The following is a 25,730-nucleotide window of genomic DNA, read 5'->3' on the forward strand; positions in this document are numbered from 1 at the left end:
TGGGTGCTCAGTCCTTTGGGAAATTTCAAGAAAGCTGAGGGGATGGAGCAGTACAGGGAGCTGGAGTCTTTCCTCCTTGTGGCCTGGCCGCCTTGAGTCTGCCCCTGGGTGCTGTGCAGGGGCTGATGGGGGCAAAAGGTTTCTTCTGAGATACAAGGCATCAGCTTTCATCACCCACCCTGTCCTGAGTGCCTGCTCAGTGCCAGGTCCTGGGGAAAAACGAAGGCCTGAGAGGAAGGACAGGAGACCAAGTGGGGAGACGCAGGCCCTGCTGTGCAACACCCACATGATGACACAGGGTTTATGATCTTAAGACAAGAAGCCAAACTGTAGATATATCAGTATAACAAGAGGGGCATGATACTAGACCTATGTGTTTATAAAGGTAGAGACAAACCTAGAAATTTATGGGTTATTAAAATCACATTCCACTCCCCTCCCTCACATACCTATGTCAGAAGTTCTGGACTTGGCCCCACTCTGTCCACGGAGAACTGTGTGACCCTGGGCAAGTTGCCTCCCTGGGATTTGTTCGTTCACATCTCTTATCCATTTGTGAAAAACGGCATTCAGTCTTTTCATGTGGATTTTAGGCTCTCTCTGTGTTGGGAATGTTTCATCTTTGTCTACTATAAATATTGCAGTGTCTTCCGGTCTCTCATTGTTTTCTGACTTGGTTTGTGGCATCCTTTTGAAATATTTAGTTTTCAAGAGGTCAAATAAATCAGACCTTCCTTATGGCTCCGGAAATTGTGTCTTGATGAGAATGGTTTCCCCAACTCAAAATTAATTTTAACACTTTTTCTAGTATGTTTCTAGTTCTTTTTCTTCTCCATTTTCGTTTAGATCCTTTGGAATTGATTGATTGATTGATTAGAATCTTTTTGTTTCTTCCTCTTTCTCTTCATCCCCCCTTCCTTTTTTTCCTTCTTGTCCTTCTCCTCATTCAAGCAGGACATGTTTAAGTGGTACTTTTCTCAGTCAAAGAGTAGCACACCCATTTCTGTGCTTTCAAAATTACCTCCATTGCAGTCAGGAAATGACTCCACGCTTTTCCCCTCAAAGTCCCAGGCAGAAGTTTGGGAGCAGAGAGCAAGAGGCTAGAGGAAGCTGGGCCCCACACCCAGATCAGACCTGGACTGGACATCCTGTGGGAGGGGAGGTTTAGGAATGTCCTGCTCAAGTCTTCAGGTCTCAGGATAGGATATGAGGTTTTAGGTAAGCCTCATGTTTTTCCACAGTTCTCTCTTCCTCTTTCTCCTCATAAAAATATCAGGGTTGGAGTAAAGAGACACGAAGAAATAGGTGTTTCCTGCTACCTGAGAGTACAGTGTTCATACAAAAGCTTTCTTAAACCAAGATGGTGGAGACCATAGACCATGTAGGTCTCAAATCTTCTTTTACTGGCAGAGGGTGATCTTCTGGAAAAGCGTGGGATGCCCATAAATGGAAACGCTCAGATATCTGATGGCACTATCAGAAAGAGCTTTTACGAAGACAGACAGGAAAATAAATGGAACTACTAACTGTAGGTAAAAGAGGTGTAGTGCTATGTCTTTGAGAATCTGGTTGATTCATGCCCCAGTAACAGGTCCCACACCTCATGTTTTAGCCAGGCTGTGCCCAGGAGGGTGAAGGGAGCCCCAGAAGCCCTGGAGCAGGAGGAGCAGCAGAGAAGAGACAGAGCCCCCGCCCTGTGCTGGGAGCTGCAGAAACTCCACACAAACAGACCCACAGGCAGGACAGGGCAAGATTCCAAGGGAGACTGGAAGGGAATTAGAGGAAGACAGCAGGTGGAGGAAGCTTTTGAGATGGGCCTCCGGGGACAAGTAACATTTCACCTGGTGAGGCAGGTAGGGAAACGCCTTGGAGGGGCAGCCTGAGTGAAGGCCTGGAGGTTGGGTGGGAATCAGAGTCCAGGCAGCTGGGAGTCCTCCAGGCCGGTGGACCAGGCCCCATGGAGTCAGGAGGGTGTGAAAGACAGGAGTAGAAGCATCAGGAAGGCCTGGCGATGGGCTAAGGACTTTGAATCTGACACTGCCTTTACCCATCCTGTCCCTGCCCATAGAGTATGAGCTGTACCACGTGGAGGGAGAGGTTTGGTAGAATCTCTGTCTGCCCACATGGAGGGAATGTCTCTGTGTCTGGCCATGCAGTTGGGCAGGGACAGGCTTCTCTAGGGTTCTCCCCTCTCCCACTGGCAGCCTTTCCAGGAAGTGACCAATCAGAGGCTAACAGAGGAGGACACCCAGATAGTAATCCAGCAGAAGGGAGAACCGTCCAGCACCCCACCCAGCTAAGGCCCCAGACAAGGGTCAGGACCAGGACAAGAATGGCAGGGAAGGATGGAAGGATGAGGTGGAGGGTCCAAATGCATTTTTAAGTGTTTGGCATCATCCAGGATCAGCCCTTTCTGCCCGAGCCCACCTCTTCTCTCTGACTTGACTCTTCATCTTCATGTTTCATGATTGCAATTGGCTGCCCTGGCTCCTGGGGTCCTGCAGCTTCTAGGCAGAGAAGGAGGTAGGAGACCAGTGAGCTCTCCTCTCTTACCTGCTTGGAGGTGGGTCTGCCTGTGTGAATTCTCTCCCACCCACATGGTCAGTGCCTCCAGCCTCTGCCACTGGGCACACTCCCTAGTGAGCAACCTGATTGTCACTCTTCCTGAGGGACAACCCTGGGGATCGGAGAGAGAAGCTGTTAGGAAGAAAGATGCTAGGATGGGGCTTAGGTGAGGGGATTTGAGGGAAACTCTAAGGAAATGGGGCCACTCTAGATTGGATGCTGCAGAGAATTGGGGTCAGTTCTACCAGTGTGAGTCTCAGTAACTCCCTGTATGGAGACCAGAGCGAAGATGAAGGTGTGATTGGTAAGAAGGAGCAGTCCCGCTTTTCAGCCAGGGGAGGGGGCATGGTGTTGGTGGGGGCACAGTGATGGGTGTTTGCTGTCTCCTTCGCGACTGCTCTCAGGGTGACCCTGTGTGAGGCTGGAGTTCTGTGAGAGCCTTTACATCCAACGGGAGAAGAACAGCACCCTGTTGTGATACCAGGCCAGCCTCCAGATGTCAGGGCTTGTTCTTTCTTTCTCAATCCTGTATAAACATTCATGTAAATAAACAGAAAGGAATATACCTACAGACTTCAAGACTCATCTTCTTTTTAAACTTAGTTAACAATGAAATATTTCCCATTATACTTACTCTTCTTGGCAACATAGAAAGAAAAGAAAGATACCGACTCAGTCGTGTCCAACTCTTTGTGACCCCATGGACTGTAGCCCACCAGGCTCCTCTGTCCATTGGATTTCCCAGGCAAGAATACTGGAGTGGGTTGCCATTTCCTTCTCCAGGGGATCTTCCCAACCCCAGGACTGAACCCATGTCTCTTGAGTCTTGTGTCACCTGCATTTCCACTAGCACACTTTTTAACCCTTATGTCTCCCTTTTTGACCACACTTTATTTAAAGTCCTCTCAATGTAATATTGTTTTGAACTCATGGCTTTTCACAGACTTAGCTTGGCCCAATGAAACATCTTTATAGTAATCATTATCTTTTATTATTGTTATTTATGTAGGTGTCCCTTCTGCCCTCTTCTCTGATCACATCCAAGAGCATCCTTGCCTTTGCGGGAGCAGAGATGCCAGCCTGTGGGATTCACCTCCCCTGCAAGGGGTCTTCCTTCCTGTGAGTGGACGGAAGCCCATGGGTGCACATGTGGGTGGGCAAGATGCTGCTGGACAGTGAGTCTGTTTAGGGTTACTGTTCATTCTGATTATTCTGGTTAAACCCCAGTTACCATCCCTACTTAGAGAATTTAGAGGGCTTCCTTAATGGCTCAGAAGGTAAAGAATCTGCTCGCAATGCAGGAGACCTGGTTCCATCCCTGGGTTGGGAAGATCTCCTGGAGGAGGTAATGCCCCCCAGTATTCTCGCCTGGAGAATTTCCTCCAGAAGAGCTTGGAGGGCTACAGTCCCTGGGGTCGCAGAGTCAGACACGACTGAGTGACTAACACTTCCACTTTCACCTTCGCTTTCTTAGAGAACTTGGTTTCATCAAAACGAACATGTCTCCCTTACTGAAATCTGTCACAGCAGGAGTCACACTTATTTCTTGTTGGCATTAAATTCAACCGCTTCCGTCATCTTGAGGGTGGTGGCACTAGAAAACACCCCATTTTGTGGGTTACTGACTGCTATAAAGTGACTGCTGCTGTCTTAGAGTTAAAACAATCCAGTCCTAAGTGCATATGGTTAAAACAGATCAATTTGTACAGAGGGTTCTGCTCTTTCCTTCCCAAGGAAAAGCTTAGATAGTTAATCAATGTCTTTAAATGATATTACTACATTGGGAGGTGGAATGGTGTGAGAATGTGTGCTCAGGAGACAGGAACCTGGACTTGGAGTCTGGCTCTAGCACGAGCTGTGTGCTTCGAGTAAATTGCTTCACCTCTCTGAGCTTCAGTTTATTTTCTTACAGGATCATTGTGAGAACTAAAAGGAAGTGAATGCATACCATGCAATTGGGAAGGTGCCTGGTGCAAAGTGGGGAGTCATCAACCACAATAGCTAATCAATATTTAGGATTGCATTTGTCTTTTTCTCGACTTAAAAATTTGATATTATTTAATTACTTCTGACTGGGAAAAATAAGGATTTCATTTATTTTTTACTATTTCTTATACCTTGCCCCATCGTCTGTTTATATCATTATTTCACTAATTTGATATCCCCTATTAGGAAGCTTTGTACTTGTAAGCACCTTATTTACATCTCCATTTCTTATGCTTTCGACTGGACCCACCATTTCTTGATTCTTAGCTTTGTAAACTGAGATATTAATTCTCCTCCTCCCTTTAGTGCTTCAGATCCCAAATTCTACAAGTATATTTTAATTTTTATATTGATTAACAAGTACACTGATCACAGAGGAAGGCTTCTTTATCTCTCCTTGCTATTCTTTGGAACTCTGCATTCAAATGTAGAGTTCAAATATCTTTCCTTTTCTCCTTTGCCTTTTGCTTCTCTTCTTTTCACAGCTATTTGTAAGGCCTCCTCAGACAACCATTTTCCCTTTTTGCATTTCTTTTCCTTGGGGATGGTCTTGATCCCTATCTCCTGTACAATGTCACAAACCTCTGTCCATAGTTCATCAGGCAGTCTATCAGATCTAGACCCTTAAACCTATTTTTCACTTCCACTGTATAATCGTTAGGGGGTTGATTTAGGTCATACTTGAATGGTCTAGTGGTTTTCCCTACTTTCTTCAAATTTAAGTCTGAATTTGGCAATAAGGAGTTCATGATCTGAGCCATAGTCAGCTCACAGTCTTGTTTTTGCTGACTGTACAGAACTTCTCCTTTGGCTGCAAAGAATATAATCAATCTGATTTCTGTATTGACCAGCTGGTGATGTCCATGTGTAAAGTCTTCTCTTGTGTTGTTGGAAGAGGGTGTTTGCTAAAACCAGTGTGTTCTCTTGGCAAAACTTTGTTAGCCTTCACCCTGCTTCATTCTGTACTCCAAGGACAAATTTGCATGTTATTCCAGGTATTTCTTGACTTCCTACTTTTGCATTCCAGTCCCCTATAATGAAAAGGACATCTTTTTTAGGTGTTAGTTCTAGAAGGTCTTGTAGGTCTTCATAGAACCGACCACCTTCAGCTTCTTCAGCATTACTGGTCAGGACATAGACTTGGATACTGTGATAGTGAATGGTTTGCCTTGGAAATGAAGAGAGATCATTCTACTGTTTTTGAGATTGTATCCAAGTACTGCATTTCAGACTCTTGTTGACTATGATGACTACTCCATTTATTCTAAAGGATTCTTGCCCACAGTAGTAGATATAATGGTCATTTGAGTTAAATTCACCCATTCCAGTCCATTTTAGTTCACTGATTCATAAAATGTCGATATTGACTCTTGCCATCTCCTGTTTGACCACTTACAATTTGCCTTGATTCATAAACCTAACATTCCAGGTTCCTATGCAATATTGCTCTTTACAGCATCGGACTTTATTTGCATCAACAGTCACATTGACAACTGAGTGTTGTTGTTGCTTTGGCTCCACCTTTTCATTCTTTCTGGAGTTATTTCTCCACTGATCTCCAGTAGCATATTGGGCACCTACCAACCAGGGGAGTTCAACTTTCAGTGTCCTATATTTTGCCTTTTCATACTGGACTGGAAAAAGTTGTTTTCATTCCAATCTCAAAGAAAGGCAATACCAAAGAACATTCAAACTACCACACAATTGCAGTCATCTCTCCTGCTAGCAAAGTAATGCTCAAAATTCTCCAAACCAGGCTTCAACAGTACATGAACCATGAACTTCCAGATGTTCAAGCTGGATTTAGAAAAGGCAGAGGAACCAGAGATCAAATTGCCAACATCTGTTGGATCATTGAAAAAGCAAGAGAGTTCCAGAAAAACATCTACTTCTGCTTTATTGACTATGCCAAAGATTTTGACTGTGTGGATCATCACAAACTGTGGAAAATTCTTCAAGAGATGGGAATACCAGAACACCTGACGTGCCTCCTGAGAAATCTGTATGCAGGTCAGGAAGAAACAGTTAGAACTGGACATGAAACAACAGACTGGTTCCAAATCCGGAAAGCAGTACTTTTTGGGATATACAAATATACAAAGGCTGTATATTGTTACCCTGCTTATTTAACTTCTATGCAGAGTACATCATGAGAAACCCTGGGCTGGAAGAAGCATAAGCTGGAATCAAGATTGCTGGGAAAATATCCATAACCTCATATATGCAGATGACACCAACCTTATGGCAGAAAGTGAAGAAGAACTAAAGAGCCTCTTGATGAAAGTGAAAAAGGAGAGTGAAAAAGTTGGCTTAAAGCTCAACATTCAGAAAACTAAGATCATGGCATCCGGTCCCATCACTTCATGGCAAATAGATGGGAACACAGTGGAAACTGCGGTTGACTTTATTTTTCTGGGCTCCAAAATCACTGCAGATGGTGATTGTAGTCATGAAATTAAAGACCCTAGCTCCTTGGAAGGAAAGTTGTGACCAACCTAGACAGCATATTAAAAAGCAGAGACATTACTTTGTCCACAAAGGTCCGTCTAGTCAAGACTCTGGTTTTTCCAGTGGTCATGTACGAATGTGACAGTTGGACCATAAGAAAGGCTGGGCATTGAAAAATTGATGCTTTTGAACTGTGGTGTTGTAGAAGACTCTTGAGAGTCTGTAGGACTGCAAGGAGATCCAAGCAATCCATCCTAAAGGAGATCAGTCCTGAATATTCATTGGAAGGACTGATGCTGAAAGTGAAACTCCAATACCTTGGCCACCTGATGTGAAGAGCTGACTCATTTGAAAAGACCCAGATGCTGGGAAAGATTGAAGGCAGGAGGAGAAGGGGACGACAGAGGATGAGTTGGTTGGACGGCATCACCGACTCAATGGATATGAGTTTGAGTAAATTCTGGAAGTTGGTGATGGACAGAGAGGCCTGGCATGCTGTGGTTCCTGCAGTCTCAAAGAGTCAGACATGACTGAGCGACTGAACTGAACTGAAGAACTTACAAAAAATTTAAAAGGGATAAATATGAACACAGATACACATATAATTGAAACACTTTGCTACACACCTGAAGCTAATACAATATTGTAAATCCACTATACTTTAATAAAACATGGGAACAAGCAACTCACTACCCACTGAGCTCAAAGGTGAGTTGATGCTGGAGAAGTAGGGTTAGAGACCCTCACCAGGGGAAACCCTACTTGCTGGAATATCAGACCCTGGGGAGGGCGATAGAGGAGCTCTGCTACTTGTGCTGGATTACTTTGGCTTTCTCCCATTTTCAAAGCTCCCCTATTCCTGGCTTCTCATTGCTAGTCTCCCTGTCTCTCCCTTATTCTGCCCTCAGTGTCTTCTTCAGTCCAAAATAAGTGCTTTCTCCCCTTGACCCTGCACATGTCCCTGGTCCCTGCACTGCTCTAGGGGTGGCCCAGTCGGGCCCTACTGCAGACTCTCATAGATCCAGGTGAGCTCCTCCAACTTCTTCTCCAGCTCCCGGGCTTTCTGCCTCATGTTCTCAGCCAATGCTGTCTTTGCCCCCTCCTGCACGTCCTGTGCGTCTTTCACCAGGGAGTACACGTCCAGCCCCATGAATAAACCTGACAGGACTCCTCTCCTGACACGGGCTGCTCTAGTCATTGCCAGAGCAGTGCCTCTGAAATGTCTTCTCACCTGCCGGGCACTTCGGAGAGAGATTCGCCCAGTGGTTATGTAGCGCTGAGCAGTGGCTACTAACTGAGGGTTGCCTCTGGCCACCCTGATGGCACGAATATGGCTCCCAAAGACTTTAACTTGGTAGAGATCATATACATAGGAAATTATTTTGGCTATGTCAAGGAGACTGGCCTGGGATTCTGCTGATGACATGTGTACATTTTCCACCACCATGGTGGACAAACCTGTTACAGCAGCTGCTGCTCCCAGCCCTATTCCAGCGGCTGAGAGTCCCAGACTGAGGCCTGCTGTAAAGGGTGCCAGAACCAGCCCAAGGATGCTCAGGGTGCCAGACGCAATGCCGGTGGAGGAAGCTACCACATTGGAGATGGTGCAGTCGCTGTGCACCTTGTCAACATTGTCTGCAAGCTCATGGAGCTTTCTTATGCTCTCCTTCAGCTCTTCTTTTACCTGAGGAAACTCCTTCAAAAACCTCTCCTTTTCCTGCTGGTATTTTTGGAGCCTGTCTTGGTCCTCCCCGGCCAAGTCTGTTTGCAGCTTGATCAGACATTCATAGAGTACATCTGCCTCTTCCCTGTAACAATGAACATTAAGGCCTTAGAAAGACACTTTGCTTGTCTAAGAAACAGGCTCAACAAACTCTATCCTGCATAAACCGCAGAGATTTTATTGTAAATCACAAGAATTTTACTAATGTAAAATTTTTTCCAACCTTAAACACTCATTTGTATATTGTTAGTGCTCCATGTACTTATTCAAACATGGAATAAATAAGCAAAGGCCATCTTCAGATACCTATAACTTAAGAGAGATATTTGATAAAGACACCTCAAAGCAGACCAATACCATCACTTCCAGACTGTGTGTAAAATGGGAACTTCACTGATAAACAAAGAGAATTGGGATTAGAGCAGAAAACCCTTCATTCAAGGACCTTAGTGTATAGTGAGGAGTTTACTTGTTCTTTGCTCGTGGCTGCTAGGATGTGGTCCCTAGGCCCCAAGAATATTCTGGCTCATAAGAATGTCCTCATCTGCCTGGGACTTTGGCCACTGGAGAGTCTGACAAGTTGACATGTGGCGGGCCTCTGGGTCACGTGGTATCAGTTCTGACCTCTGGAGGAGCTGGGCTCTAGGGCAATAGTCTGAGCTCTGGGAGGGGCTGGAGATGACAGGTCAGGGTAATTTGTTGTTAAATAGGGTGAGCACCCTGGCGGGCAGTGCTCCATGTGTCCTGCCACACTGGATCCAGGACAGTAATGCATCCTGGGGACAATGTATGCTTCATGTGTGAAACCTGCCCAGACTCTGCCCTGTGGCTGATGGGAAACTGCATCCTTCCCTGTAATAAACCATAACTGGGATCCTGAAGCTTTAATGAGTCTGTGCATCCTTCTATGGAGTTCTAGAATCTGAGGGTGGTTGTGGGATCCCCCAAATTTGCCCTTGATGGGAAATTAAGGACAGTCCTGGGACTGTGCCCTCACACTTTTCAGATTGGCTAACTGTGCATCTAGAATTTTATTTATTTATTTTTTAATCAAAACTCAGCTAGAACCCTTAACGATCATTTTGCCTGGCATCTGCTCTCACCCAAGCCTGATACCCTTGGCCTTCTCAGCAGAAAGACACTGGGTCTGTCCACTGCACATATTGACTGGGAAGCAGGAGATTTGCTGTGAGCTCTGTTCCCCGTGGCCCCTCCAGCCCACCTCACTGACTCCTGACCCAGGACCCAGCACCGCTGACCTCTCAGGGGTCACATGTTAATTTGTGACAGCTTCATGTGCCTGCACCCCAAGGCAGTGTGAAACATTATGAAACCTCTAAAGATTCAGGAGACTTGAGGAAATGCCCATCTGAATGGCTAAGTCTGAAGAGACTGGCACTTGCACAGCTGGTGGAGGAAGTGTTTTCATCTTTGGTGGGGATGCGTGAGGCTCCTCAGAATCGCTCAAATGACACACAATCGCAGCCACTTACTATGACCCTGGAGGGCTCTCTGAGCCACATGGCCTTCCCACTGTTAGGGCGGCTCCACGTAGACTAGAAGAGGGTCCCAGATGGAGGGAGAAGCCAGGTCCCAAGCAGGGTGTGGAGGACATGGTCACCCAGGGCCCTCTAGCCCATCTTGAGGGGATCCCATCAGGAAGGGAAGAAATATCCTCTCTCCCACTCCCAGGACCTCTGTTAGAGTCACAGGCCGTTCAGTTCTGTGTCCTCAGGGCCCACTTTCCTCACTCTAATCCTGGCCTGCTGCCCAAGCCTGCCTACTAGTCCTCCAACCTGGACCCTCTGCTCCACCCTGACCCTTAGGTCTGACCCTGATCCAGGCCTCCCTGGGCCTTTCGATGAGATGATTGCACTTGGTTCCCCACCTCTGACTCTGCAGTTCACTCTGAGGCCATCACTACAGTCCATCAGTTTAAATTGGTATTCCCACTGGAGACATAACACATAACAAATCTGAGACTCAAAGTCTTAAACCCACAGGCCCAGAGTTGGGCAGGGCTAGATTCAGGATCCCACCAGGTCCAACCAGTTCCCCTCCAGCCTCTCTGCCTTATTGGCCAGCAGGAACCTGCAGTGTTTGTATAATTCCTAAAATGGGGAATGAAAGAGTTCTGATCGGAATCCCCAGGAACACAAAATGATGTTCGGGTCAGAATTTTCTGACTTGACCTAAAGGATGTCCTTCTTGTTTATCATCTCCAGGAAGAAGGTCCCTGAGTCTTCCCAACAAGCTTATTTTAAAATTAACATTGACTGAGCACCTACTCTGTGTCAGCAATCATGAAAAGCACTTGTGTGCATGATCTCAGTGTCCTCACAATAAAACTGAACAGAGGATGAAGCAGAGAGTAGTTAAGTAACTTGTCCAAGGTCATATAACCTGCCCTTCCTTGCAGGTTTCGTCTCCTCTCAACCCAATGTCATTTAATGCTAACAAATAACACAGAGGAAACATTCCACATAGGATCTTGAGGAGAAACATCCTCGCCCTCAACCATAGGATCTGCCTGGAGGAAACTAGCCTGGGATAATCTTCCTGGGGGCATGTAGGTGACATTCCTGGGGTACCTGCATGGTTACCTGGACAAGTCAGCCTCGGTCACAAAATTCTCCCAGGGTTTGTCTTCAGTGAGCAGGAATTGCAGTTGTTCCCATCTCACACTCCCCTGGAAATACTCAAGGACATCCTCAAAAAAGCTTTGGCTCTCTAGACAGAAAAATAAAAATTGAAGATTAGAATAAACTATGGTGTGATGCACTTCATGGGAAATAGATGGGGAAACAGTGGAAACAGTGTCAGACTTTATTTTTCTGGGCTCCAAAATCACTGCAGATGGTGACTGCAGCCATGAAATTAAAAGACACTTAGTTCTTGGAAGGAAAGTTATGACCAACCTAGATAGCATATTTAAAAGCAGAGACATTACTTTGCCCACAAAGTATCGTCTAGTCAAGGCTATGGTTTTTCCTGTGGTCATGTATGGATGTGAGAGTTGGACTGTGAAGAAGGCTGAGCGCCGAAGAATTGATGCTTTTAAACTGTGGTGTTGGAGAAGACTCTTGAGAGTCCCTTGGACTGCAAGGAGATCCAACCAGTCCATTCTGAAGGAGATCAGCCCTGGGATTTCTTTGGAAGAAATGATGCTAAAGCTGAAACTCCAGTACTTTGGCCACCTCATGGGAAGAGTTGACGCATTGGAAAAGACTCTGATGCTGGGAGGGATTGAGGGCAAGAGGAGAAGGGGATGACAGAGGATGAGATGGCTGGATGGCATCACTGACTCAATGGATGTGAGTCTGAGTGAACTCCAGGAGTTGGTGATGGACAGGGAGGCCTGGCGTGCTGCGATTCATGGGGTCGCAAAGAGTTGGACACGACTGAGGGACTGATCTGATCTGGTCTGATAAGTGGCTAAAGTTCACCTTTCTGAGCAGCGTTCATCTGGCATGCTGTTGACTGTGTGCACCAGCCCCAATTCATAAGTTAACGCCCAGACCCACCCACTCTGCAATGACTGTATTAGAAGATAGGGGGCTTTAAGGCAGTAATTAGGTGAAATGAGGCCTTAAGTGTGCGGCCTTAATTCAGTAATATCAGTGTCCATATTAAATGAAGAGATGTCAGATCTCTTCCTCTCTCTCTCTCTTCCCTGAAATTAAGTGCTCTTAGGTTTTCTTTTTCTCATGCCTCACTAAGGGAGAAACAAACAGGGCTCACATGGAGTGAACCCACAGCACTAGATCTGTGTGGTGACTGATTAGGGTGGTGTGGGTGGAGGAAATAACTGAGCACCTGGTTGTCTGCATGGGTGTTTGAGAACAAGAGAACTAGTACCGGCCTGAGGCAGCCACCTGGTAATCAGGTGTTTATATATGGGAGCACTGGGCAGGTGCCCTAGCACAGCACAGGAGAGAGGGGATTCTAGAGAAGGGGAGAGGTTTCTACTTGGAATAACACATTCCAGGTAGAGGGGACAGCACAGCACTAGGCAGGACCTACTATGTGGCAGGCCCCGGCCCAGGCCACAGACACACATTATATTCAGTCCTCATCACAACATAGGGAAATATTCTCATTTTACAGGTTAGGTCAGGTAAGGTGCTCCAGATCTCAGAAGGTGTGGGAGCCAGCAAAGGCCAGATTGGGGTTCAGATTAGAGTCCACTGACCCTCACGGAGCAGCTGGGTGGGCAGCAGGGCAAGAGATGGAAGAAAGAGCCTCTGTGTTGACACCCCAGGTTCTGGGAGCAGAAGGAGGCTTAGACCAAGGGAGAGGGCAGGAGATGCTCCAGGGGACCTCCTCTCCCTGTCCTGCCTTCTCTGCTGTGCCCACACCCCTCCATGGGCTGCCCTGCCGCATTTCTGAGTCATTAGCTGGGGGTCAGGAGGCAGGGGGAGGAAGTTAGCATCTTATCTGTGGCTCCCTGAGGAGAGGACCAGGAAAGAGGCTGTGGGGACAGACCGCCAAGTGTTAGAGGACTCCCCATTGCCTCTCTGAGGGATGCTAATACACGCCTTTCTTGGTTCTTGGTTGCTCGGCAGGTTATTTTGGCCTGGAGACACCACCCTCAATTCTGGGTCACAAGTAGGAATCTGCCAGAGACGAGGTGGCTGACTACCTGAGCAGTCCCTGGGATCTTCTGAGCTCATGGTGGCATCAGCAGGGTCTCAGAAATCTCCCTTCAGCTAACCCGTCTGTGTCAGGCTGGAAGGAGGTGTCGTTTCACCCTTGGGGAAGAGAAAACAGATTGTGGGCTTGATCGCGGGTGAGCAGTGCCTGAGGGGGCAGCGAGGGGTGAGGTCCTGGGTGGTTTCCCCTGGGACAGCCATCAGTGCCACCATGGATTTAACTCAGCATGGTTCTCTGTCCCCTGGGCTCTGCAGATCACTTGTTAAGGAAAGTTACTCGTCCTCCCCAGTCAGAGTTCTGCTCTCCTGTTGGGGTACAAGAGAGTATAATCAGACAGGAGACAGCCATCTGCGAAGTTATAGGAACAATAAAACCAGAGACAGAAGAACAGATAGGAAGGGAATCCTCTGGAAATTACATGAGGTTGGGAATGCTTGTGTTAATAATTGGTTATAGGTGATATTGATCCACTGTCTATGACGTGCAGGCTCCTGAAACTCACGTAAACTTAGGTCAGTCCAAGTTTTCACATTTCTGCTGGAGCCCAGCCTTGAACCCAAGTCTTTCTGATCCAAATTCCAGGTGTGATGACTATGCTCTACTTGCTTTAATGTACAAAAATGTCTCTTTGTGGATGCATGTTAATTGGAAAATGACTCTCTTTATTGCAAATGATGTCATGCACCCTGTGCTTGAGTCTCTGCCTTGATAACATTCCCGCTGCTGTAGCTCCCACAGCCCACATCTTCCTCGCTTCTGCAATAGCCTTTATCCCACAAACCTTTTTTCTAGACTCCCACCAGCCCCACTCCAATTCCTGCAGCCCTGCCTTGGTCAGCTGAGGACCCGAATGGTGTCATCTTTGCTGTCCACTCCTGATTGTTGGACTTCAGGCTGTTTTTAATTCTTTATGTAAGTAATAGTGCAAAGAACACTCTTCTTGCATAAGACTTTGCCTCCATTTAAGATTCTTTCATTAAGCCATTTCTAGAAGTAGAATGACTGGATCCAAGGGTATCAACACCTAACATTTTTTCACACTTAAGCTACTTTGTTATGCAAAGAAACTGTACAAATTTCCATTCACACATCTCATATGCGATGGTGTCCATCCTTTGTCTTGCCAGTTCGCTGTTATTTTTTTAAATAGCAGATCTTTATATAGAGAACTTCTTTTGGTTCCGGTTGTGACTATCTTGTGTTGGGAGATGAGAAAATAAGCGTGTTAATTATACTAAGGCAGTATTTTAAGAAGGCAAAAGAATACTTATTTAAGTATTCTTGCTGAGACCTGACTGAAATGATAGTAAAGGTCCTTATAGTTACAGTAACAGCTACTCCTGAGAGTGGCTTGTATTTCTGATTTTGCTCTGCACTGGTAGTTACTCTAAGACTTTATAAATTATAATCCATATTGTTCTGATAACCAGGAGGTGTGTACCACTGTATCCCCATTTACAGCTAAGGAAGCTGAAGCATAGATGTTCTGTGATTTGCCCAAGGTCAGAAACCTTCTTCATGGAGAACTGGATCCCACCCACTTTCTGGGCTCAAGATTCCATACCCGGCTTATTTTCACTTTGCTGCTAACAATAATAAGAATTAAAAAGCAGGGGTGGTGGTGACAGGAACCCAAAGTCTTCACACTCCCTGCCTTGGCTGAAAATCATGACTGCTTTTTATTTACCAATTGCACCTTTATCCTTGCTCTGGTCTCCCCTCTCAGTAGATAGAGTTACTGAGACAATCATTGGTAAAACTGCCCCTGCCATTCTCTACAGCATCCAGTCTAGAGTGGCCCAACTTCCTTAGAGTTTCCCCCAAACCCCCTAACCTGAGCCCTGATCCTAGAATCTTTCTATCACCTTCCCTCTGCAATGCCCAGGGTTCCCCTCAAGAATAGTAACCATCAGCTTGATTACCAGGGAGTATGCCTGGTGATGGAGGCTGTGGGCACTGACTGTGTGGATGGGAGAGAATTTACACAGACAGGCCCGTCTCCAGGCACATGGGAGAGGAGAGCTGGCTGGTCCCCTGCCTCCTTCTCTGCCTCGAAGCTGTAGGACCCCAGGAGCCAGGGCAGCCAATTGAAATTGGGAAACACAAGGACCAAGAGCCAAGGCAGAGAGAGGAGGAGAGCTTGGGCAGGAAGGGCTGATCCTGGATGATGCCAAACACTTGAAAATGCATTTGGACCGTCCACCTCATCCTTCCATCCTTCCCTGCCATTCTTGTCCTGGTCTTGACCCTTGTCTGGGGCCTCAGCTGGGTGTGGATGCTGGACAGTGCTTCCACTGCTGGATTAGTATCCAGGGCATCCTCCTCTGTTAGCCTCTCATTGGTCACTGCCCGAAAATCCTATCAGTGGGAGCAAGGAGAACCCTGAAAAGACTCCCCACCTAACTATATGGCCAGATGCAGAGGCTTCCCCTCCATGTGGGCAGAGGTTCTCACCAAACATCTCGCTCCATGTGGCTGCAAGTTATCCACCTTGGGCAGGGAAGGAGGGGTTAGGGCAGGATCAAGTGCAGAGTCCTTAGCCCATCGCCAGGCCCGCCTGAAGCTCCTACTCTTGTCTTCCTCACCCTCCTGACTCCACGGGCCTGGTCGAGGGACCTGGAGGACTCCCAGCTCCCTGGTTTCTGATCCCCACCCCCCCAGCCTCCAGGCCTTCTCTCAGGGTGCCCCTCCCCCTGCAAGGCCTTTCCCCACCTGCCTCACCAGGTGAAATGTTACCTGTAATTAGAGTTCCCACTCCAAAGCCTCCTCCCCCTGCTGTCTCCCCCGGTTCCTCTCCAGGCCCCTCTGGAACCTTGCACTTTCCTGGTTGCGGGTCTGTTTGTGTGGAGTTTCTGCAGCTCCCAGCACTGGGCAGGTGCCCTGTCTCTTCTCTGTTGCTCCTCCTGCTCCAGGGCCTCCAGGGCTCCCTCCCCCCACCCAGACACAGCATGGCTAAAATACAAGATGTGGAACCCATTAGTGGGACATGAAACCACCAACTTCTTGAAGACACAGCACCACACCTCTTTTACCTGCAGTTGGGTAATTCCATTTGTTTTCCTTATCTGTCTTGATAGAAGCTCTTTCTGACAGAGCAGTCAGATTTCTGAGTGTTTCCATTTATGGACGTCCCTTGCTTTCCAAAAGATCACCCTCTGCCAGTAAACTGTGAAGTGAGACCTATATCTTCTTCACACTAGGCCATCTTGGTTTAGGAAAGCTTTTGTAGGAAAGCTGTACTGTACTTTCAGGTGGCAGGACACACCTGTACTTCCTCATGTTTCCTTACTCCAGCCATGATATTTTTACACCAAGAGAAAGAGGAAGAGAGAATTGTGGAAAGACATGGGCTCCTGCTAAAATCTGAATAATGCCTTACTGCACTGGAGGCTCCTTTAAAGGCAGAAAAAAGCAGTGTATTCCTTTTTGATTGCAGTAGGTACCTGTTAAGTAAATCCTGCTTTAAGGAGATAAAGCAGCAGACATGCAGGAAGGAAGGTAGGGAGTCTGGGAGAGCAGGAGAGGAGGAGGAGAAAAAAGGAAAGAGGGAGAAGGTAGAAGGCAGAAGAAAAGGAGGAAGAAGAAGAAACAAAAAGCTCTAATCAATTAGTGAAACCTAAAGGGACCTAAAGGTAAACCAGAATGAAAAAAAACCTACAAACGTACTGGAAGAAACAAAAACATTATGCAAAACATACTGGAAAAATACTGCTAACTTGAGGAAAACTGTCTCACCAAGACACAAATCCCAGAAACCATTGGATCTCTTAAAAATTAGAAATTGCTAAGGACACCATAAACCAAATCAAAATGCAAGAGATCTGGAGACAATGTCTGCAATACTTAGAGAGGATAAAGGTGAATGTCCCCAACACACAGAGGAGCTACAAACCCATATGAGCAGACTGAAACCAGCTTTTAAAAATGGGTAAGAGAACTGAACAAACACTCCCTGGGGAGGTGGCTTGTCCAGGGTCACATAGCTCTCCATGGGCAGGGTAGAGGCCAAGTCCAGGCCTTCTGACACTGGTATGTAAGTAGGGAATGTGATTTTATTTTAACTGATCAAATTGTAAACTCTGTTTTTCTTTTTTTAGCTGCACTGCCCACTATGTGGGATCTTAATTCCCCAACCAGGGACTGAACCCACAACCCCTTCAGTGGAAGCTGGTAGTCTTAACCACTGGACCACCAAGGAAGTCCCAGGAATATGATTTTAATAACCCCAAAGTTCCTAAGTTTCTCTCTGCCTGTCTAAACACATAGATCTAACCCTACACCCCTCCTGTTACACTAACATGTCTACAGTTTGACTTTGTATCTTAATATTGCAAAACCAGGATCATAATGCAGACATTGCATAGTAAGCCCTTCTCACTTCCTCCATCTGGACCATCTTTCCCACACATGATCAACCATCATGGGCAGCCCTGAGCTGAGGGCCCAGAGAACACAGGAAGGCAATGCCCTGCATTTCCCCACTTGGTCTCCTGCCCCTCCCCTCTCAGGCCTCAGTTTCCCTCTAGGACCTGGCACTGAGCAGGCACTCAGAGATGCCTGCTGATGAACCTGGAATCCTTGTATCTCAAAAGGAACCCTTTCCCCCATCAACCTCAGCACAGCACTCTGGGGTCAGCCTCAAGGTGGCCAGACCATAGGAATAGAGGCTTTGATTCTCCTGTCCTCTACCCCATCTGCTTCCTCCAGATTTCCCAAAGGGCTGAGCACCCCAACACCCACCTTCCTTCTGGGGTCACCGCTCACATCTCAGGAGTCCACTTCCTGAGCTGAGCCCACCTGAGCAAGTGTCGCCCTCCCTCTACACCATTTAGGGGCCTCAGGGGTGGGAGGAAGCCCTCAGACACACCTGCCCCCACATCCAGGCTCTGCCCCTGCTTAACTTGCCCCTCTGGCCATGACCTCAACTCTCTGAGCTTCTGTTTCCTTCTGTCAACTAGTGACAATCATCCTTTTCTCAGGCAGTTGTCCTGAGGATGGGGAGATGGGCGGGGTCCTACTCCCCTGCTCACCCAGGAGTCTTCCTCTGGCCGAGTGTGAACAAGATCCAGTTGTTCTCAGCTCTGCAGATGCAGCCACCAGCTGTGCAATAAACCACACACACTCTCTGGGCCCAGATATACCTGGAGAAGCAAAAGGGAAAGTGAACGCCCTTACATCTGGGTTGCTCAGATAAACCCACAACCTGCCCACCGGGCCCCACCCTGAGCTAATCCCATCTTCCCTGTTGACTCCCTTAGATGAACAAACCCAGTCCTGTCCTGTGGAGTCCTTCATGGCTGAGTACATTGTGCCTTGGGCTCTGTGAAGGAGGATCCGCCACCAATAGACTGTGAGGGCCCTTGACAATAGTGCTCCGTCTACTCCATGGCCTTCTTCCTAGCCCCTCCACCCAATCCTTCCAACCTCACAAGCCAGCACTTGGCACAGTCCGAGAAGATACCAGCTGCTCACTGCATACTGGTCATACTCCTGCTGCTGAGGAGCACACTCATGTGGGTTCCAGGTGCTTCCTCCCTCAGATCCTTCTTCCAGAAACACCTGCTCCTACCACATGGCAAAGTTATGCTAATCTTTCAAAGCCCAATCCTGGCAACACTTTGCCCAAGAAATCCCCAGGAAGTCCCCTGCTCTGTTCCCATGGTACCTGGGAGAGGGCCCTAAGACCACCACTTAGCCATTCTGAGCATGTTACCTACAACCTTTATAGTCTCAGTTGAGTTCAGTTCAGTCACTCAGTCGTGTGTCCCACTCTTTGCAGTCCCATGGATTGCAGCACGCCAGGCTTCCCTGTCCAGCACCAACTCCTGGAGCTTGCTCAAACTCATGTCCATTGAGTTGGTGATGTCTAGGTCCCTGTAGTCTTGTCCGTGAAGGCAACAATGACACCAGTGACTTTGGTCCCAGCGGCCCAGGCTGGGTGATCAAGGCCATTTGGATGGATGCAGAGTTCACAGGAAGGGCTGAGAGCACACTGCTCTTTTCTACCTCAACTTATTTCCACTTGACAATAGGTCTGTTTTGGAGGACTTTATAGGAAGTCCAGAGTCTTAGTAACTCAGGAAAATCTACAAGAGAGGGCCAACCCTCTTTCCTCTGCCCATGATGACTCTTTTCTGGGGAACCTAAAAGGAAATAGGGTTGGTTCTCTCAAGAGAGCATCAGTTAAGGTGCTCACTTCCTCTCCCACTGTCATTAGCAACTGACTCAGAAGTGCAGGCAGGACAGGGAGGGGGACAGCAGGGGGAGTCCCCAAGGCCAGGAGGGGCAGGGGAGGTGGCCTCCCAGCATCCCAGAACTTCTCCTGACCTCTCCCTTGGTCTCAGCCTCCTCCTGCTCACAGGCCCTGGGGCATCACCACAGAGGCTGCTTCCTCCAGCTCTTGCTCTGCTGTCCACCCAGCTGCTCTGCGAGGGTCAGCGGACCCTGAACTAAACCCCTGGCCTTTGCCGCATCCCACCTATGTGACCTGGAGCTCCTTAACTGACTTCACCTGTAAAATGGAAATAACGTTTCCCTATGTGTTCATGGGGGTGAAATATCATGTGTGTCCATGTCCTGGGCCAGTGCCTGCCACACAGTAGGTCCTGCCCAGTGTGCTGCTGTCCCCTCTGCCTGGAATGTGTTAGTTTCAGGTGGAAACCTCTTTCTCCAGCATCGCCCCTCTCCCATGCTGTGTTAGGGCTTTTGCCCAGTGCTCCCATATATAAACACCTGCTTACCAGGTGTGACTGCCTCAGGCAGATACTGGTCCCATAGATCTCAAGCACCCCTGCAGACACCCAGAAGCTCCATTGTTTCCCCCACCCACCGCCCCCCCACCCTCCACATCAATCAATACAGAGTTAATTCTGTGGATTCCCTCCAGGCAAGTTCTAGTTTCCTTTCTCCCTAAGTGATGCAGGAAAAAGGGAAAAATTTAGAAGCCTTCCTGCTGAGGGGGTAGAGAGAGAGAGAAAGAAATCTGATGTCTCTTCTAATAAGGGCACCAATCTTATTGGATTAGGTCTCTGCGCTTATGGTCTCTTTTTACCTAATTACTGCCTTAAAGGCCCTATCTCCTAATACAGTCATTGCAGGGGGAAGGATGCCTCAGGATTTCAACTTATGAATTAGGGGCAGGGGAACGGTCTACCTGTAAGCCCAGGTGAATCCATTAACAGTACCCCAGATGACTTTTGCTCAGGAAGGTGAACTTGAGCCACTTTATGTGAGTTCTTGTTTGCTCAGTCACTCAGTCGTGTCCAAACTTTGCAACCTCGTGGACTGTAGCCTGCCAGGCTCCTCTCTCCATGGGATTCTCCAGTCAAGAACACTGCAGTGGGCTGCCAGTTCCTCCTCCAGGGGTACTCCTTACCCAGGGATGGAACCCGCGTCTCATGTGTCTCCTGAATTGCAGGCAGATTCTTTATTGCTGAGCTACTTTAAACTCAATACTGTTTATGTCCCACCATAATTTCTTGCAATCTTTTTTCCTTTTTTTCTGTGTAGAGAGCAAAAACTTTACTGACGTCGTCAGTGATCATTTCGCAGAGAGAGTAAACAGGGAAGAACTGCAGTTCCTGCTCACTGAAGACAATGCCTGGGAGAGTTTTGTGGCTGAGGCCAAATTGTCCAGGCAAACCACACATTGTGCCAGAAATTTTATCCAGATCCTCTTGGGAAGATCTCCCCAGGCTAGCTTTCTCCTGGCAGACACACCTCCTCCAGGCAGGATCCTAAGGTTGGGATCGAGGTTATTCCTTCTCAAGATCCCATCAGGAATGTTTCCTCCATGTCATTTGCTGGTAGTGAACAGCCTCAGGTTGAGAAAAGTTGAAACCCATTTGGAAGGGGTAGATTACGTGACCTTGGACAAGTTACTGAACTACTTTTGGCCTTAGTTTCTTCATCTGTTCAATTTTATTGTGGAGAAAACTGAGATCATGCATGCAAAGTGCTTCACATGATGGCTGACACAGAGTAGGTGCTCAATTAATGCTAATTTAAAAAACTTGTTGTGAAGAGATGGGATCAAAGTTCATTCCCTAGAGATAAGAACCAAGCCAGACTTCCTTTGCTACAGGTCAGAAAACCCTGACAGCAACATCACTTTGTGTTCCAAGACCTTTTAGAACTAACACCCCAAAAAGATGCCCTTTTCATGATAGGGGACTGGAATGCAAAAGTAAGAAGTCAAGAAACACCTGGAGTAGCAGTCAAATTTGGCCTTGGAGTACAGAATGAAGCAGGGCAAAGGCTAACAGAGTTCTGCCAAGAGAACGCACCGGTCACAGCAAACACCCTCTTTCAACAACACAAGAGAAGATTCTACACATGGACATCACCAGATGGCCAACACCGAAATCAGATTGATTGTATTCCTTGCAGCAAAAGGTGGGGAAGCTCTATACACTCGGCAAAAACAAGACCGGGAGCTGACTGTGCCTCTGACCACGAACTCCTTATTGCCTAATTCAGACTTAAATTGAAGAAAGTAGGGAAAACCACTAGACCATTCAAGTATGACCTAAATCAAATCCCTTATGATTATACAGTGGAAGTGAGAAATAAATCAAGGGACTATATCTGATAGAGTGCCTGATGAACTATGGACTGAGGTTTGTGACATTGTACAGGAGGCAGGGATCAAGACTATCCCCAAGAAAAAGAAATGCAAAAGAGCACAACGACTGTCTGAGGAGGCCTTACAAATAGCTGTGAAAAGAAGAGAAGCACAAAGCAAAGGAAAAAGGAAAGATATACCTATTTGAACATAGAGTTCCAAAGAATAGCAAGGAGAGATAAGAAAGCCTTCCTCAGTGATCCATGCAAAGGAATAGAGGAAAATAATAAAATGGGAAAGACTAGAGATCTCTTCAAGAAAATTAGAGATACCAAGGGGACATTTCATGCAAAGATGAGCTCAATAAAGGACAGAAATGGTATGGACCTAACAGAAGCAGAAGATATTAAGAAGAGGTGGCAAGAATACACAGAAAAACTGTACCAAAAAGTACAACCCAGATAATCAAGATGGTGTGATCACTCACCTAGAGCCAGACATCCTGGAATGTGAAGTCAGGTGGGCCTTAGGAAGCATCACTACCAAGAAAGCTAGTGGAGGTGATAGAATTCCAGTTGAGCTATTTCAAATCATAAAAGATGGTGCTGCACTCAATATGCCAGCAAATTTGGAAAACTCAGCAGTGGCCACAGGACTGGAAAAGGTCAGTTTTCATTCCAATTCCAAAGAAAGGCAATGAAGGAAAGTTATGGCCAACCTAGAAAGCATATTCAAAAGCAGAGACGTTACTTTGCCAACAAAGGTCCGTCTGGTCAAGGCTATGGTTTTTCCAGTGGTCGTGTATGGATGTGAGAGTTGGACTGTAAAGAAAGCTGAGCACAGAAGAATTGATGCTTTTGAACTGTGGTGTTGGAGAAGACTCTTGAGAGTCCGTAGGACTGCAAGGAGATCCAACCAGTCCATCCTCAAGGAGGTAAGTCCTGGGTGTTCATTGGAAGGACTGATGCTGAAGCTGGAACTCTATACTTTGGCCACCTGATGCGAAGAGCTGACTCATTTGAAAAGACCCTGATGCTGGAAAAGATTGAGGGCAGGAGGACAAGAGGATGACATAGGATGAGATGTTTGGATGGCATCACTGACTCAATGGACATGAGTTTGGGTGGACTCCAGGAGCTGGTGATGGACAGGGGAGCCTGGCGTGCTGCAGTCCATGGGGTCACAAAGTCGGACACGACTGAGCGACTGAGCTGAATTGAACTGAACTGAATGTTAGTTAATTAGATGGCCTAGGAAGAGTTGGTGCATTTTGAAGTGTTACTTAAGTGGCACAGGACCCTATGGTCCTTGCCCCCCACTCCCCGTACCCCCACGCCACAATATATCCTCTGCTACCTTTTGCCTGTGGAAAACTTAATCAAAGAATAAATTTCATCAGAGAAGTGAGAAATGCTGAAACAAAGGAAAACAAAATAAGGAGATAGATAATGTAGTCATTAAGGATTTTCAAGGACCCTTAGTTCTTTCTGAAGGGCTATAGATAATATTCTAAGCCTTATCCTGTGAGCTGTCTTACAGATACTAAAACACCAGGTGGAGAAGTTAACTACATGATGACCAGGCCATACCCAGGACTTGAGCTGCCACAATTCCGAGAATTGACCACAAAGAAACGGGAACAAGTGCACCTTGGAACTGAAGGTTAACTGTACCTAAAACAACCAAGATGATGCAAGCCAGACCACTGATGACCAATTGAAGATGACTGTTAGAGATGACTGTGCTGTTTCTGCATGTAACCCCACCACCTCCTCCACTCTGTCTATAAATGCTCTCACCCGCTGCTTGTCCGGGGGATGTGGGGAGTCAGGACAGATGTCCACCACCCTCCCCTGAAGTTGCCAGCATCTGAAATAAAGCAAACTTTCCTTTCCACCAACTTGCCTGTTTACTGGCTTTTGAGTGGCGAGCAGAGGGACCCTCCCATACATACCTTTTGGTAACATTACCTGAGGTGGGATAAGGGTGAGGGTGGGGCTGGAACTGTCCACAATCCTAACATGGAATGATTCACTTCTATGATGAGCCTTTTTAAGAACCCATGTGGCCTGTCAGCCAGTCCCCACATTGTCTGAGTCGGTCTCTTGTAAACTCCATGCACAGAAGGTTCTGGGGCTCTGGGGGCACTTCCTCCAGATTTTGTTCTAATGTCACCACTTACCGCATAGTTGTGCAGCCATAGAGCTTGTGGCAGGGGGTCTGAGAGGAACTCCAGCGCCTGGAGCACCAACTGAGGGCAGCCTCTGGACATAGGTCAGGGGTCCTCACAGCCAGTCAACCCCACCAGATGATTTCCAGTGCACTCATTGGAGAACCACTGTCGTGGATCATTGGGTTCAGTTGTGTCGGCTGTAGCCTGGATACCAGAAGTTCCTTTTTAAACTAGAACTCTTAAATTGAGTGCTTTCAGTAATGCTTCTTTTTTCTCCCATGGTGAGGGAAGAATTGCCCACATTCTGGTCAAAATCTGGAGTTTCTGGTGACAATGGGTAGGTTTGCAGGTCAAGCTCATCTGTGGGGTACTGTGTCCCCCTCAATGCAGGCCCCCTGGCATTCTTGCCCTGCTGGATGAGGAGTGCTGGTTCCCCAAAGCCACGGGAAAGAGCTTCGAGGAGAACGTGGTGCAGGAGCAGGACACCCACCCCAAGTTCCAGAAGCCCAAGCAGCTGAAGGACAAAGCCGATTTCTGCATCATCCACTTCACTGGCAAAGTGAGGAGCGCACACAAAGGAAGGTGCGGCTGGACCTTCTTGGGAGACAGAGAAGATTCTAGGACCTTGAACCCTGAGGTGGGGGCAGGTGGGAGGTACTTACTCATCATCACATGTTCCATTTTGTTAGACGCTTGCAGCGGTCCTGTGAGGTGCTCTGGCTGTGTATTATTATTAGGTGCATTTTCCAGGTAAGGAAGTGAGATTTGTGCTAAAGGTGCTGGCCCTGGAGTTGGTATTGGGGCTCTATCTCTGTGTTATTTGGGGCCAGAGAATTCACCTCTCTGAGTCTTGGTTGCCTCACATGGAAAATGGAGGTGACCAGCACTGTGTCAGAGAACATGAATTAAATAGTCTTGGGAAGCCTAGCACTGCACTGTCAGTACTCTGCGACAGGGCCTCTCAGCCTCCACGTTGCCCTTCCTGAGGGGTGGAGGCCGGATCAGTCGTTACTGTCCAGGACTGTCCTGTGCATTGTAGGATGTTTAGCAGCAACCCTGACTCCTCCCCACCCAGGTCAGTAACGCAATCCCTACTTGAAACAACCAGTAAGGCCTCCAGACACCCCAAACATCTGCAAGGTATGGCCAGTAAGTGGCAGAGCTGCCATCACACCAGCTGGCGCACCTTCCCCAGTTGGCTTATTCCTGGGGCTTGGCCCTAACTGAGCAGGAGTGTCCTGAGTCTGCAGAGGTCCAAGCTTAGACTAAAGCTGGTCCTTCTCAGCATGTTGTGCTGTTTGTACAGAATGTCTCACAGTTGGTTACTCTCGGATATGTGATGAGCCAGGCTGTACTCAGTCTCCCCGTCGATGACAACTGGTGACAAGAGACTTATACTGACACAGTGCTGCTCCCAAGCCAGCTCTGGTCCTCGCCCACCATCCTCCACATGGCCCTGCACTGCTTGGCCTTGCGTGCTTGACTCCTCTGGCTCCTTAGGATGTTGAAGCCACTCATGACTTTAAAATGCCTGTTTAAAGAAACTCCATTCCTCTATTTATCTAAAGTAATGCCGCCTGAACCCCCATGTCCATTGCCACCGTGGTTAGAAATGCATG

At 47.4% G+C, this 25,730-nt stretch overlaps 1 protein-coding gene across 1 annotated transcript; it reads right to left on the reverse strand.

Annotated features, from left to right (window-relative positions):
• Positions 1-6,482: 6,482 nt before the first annotated feature.
• On the reverse strand, positions 6,483-24,125 carry LOC112446726 (apolipoprotein L3). The gene is made up of 2 exons (XM_059887271.1): positions 24,121-24,125; positions 6,483-8,807 (listed from the first exon to the last, which is right to left on the reverse strand). Exons 1-2 carry the CDS (start codon positions 24,123-24,125, stop codon positions 8,000-8,002), a joined length of 813 nt encoding a protein of 270 aa, XP_059743254.1. The 3' UTR covers positions 6,483-7,999.
• Positions 24,126-25,730: the final 1,605 nt, after the last annotated feature.

This window comes from Bos taurus, chromosome 5 (assembly GCF_002263795.3).
Source record: "Bos taurus isolate L1 Dominette 01449 registration number 42190680 breed Hereford chromosome 5, ARS-UCD2.0, whole genome shotgun sequence".
Lineage (NCBI taxonomy): Eukaryota > Metazoa > Chordata > Mammalia > Artiodactyla > Bovidae > Bos > Bos taurus.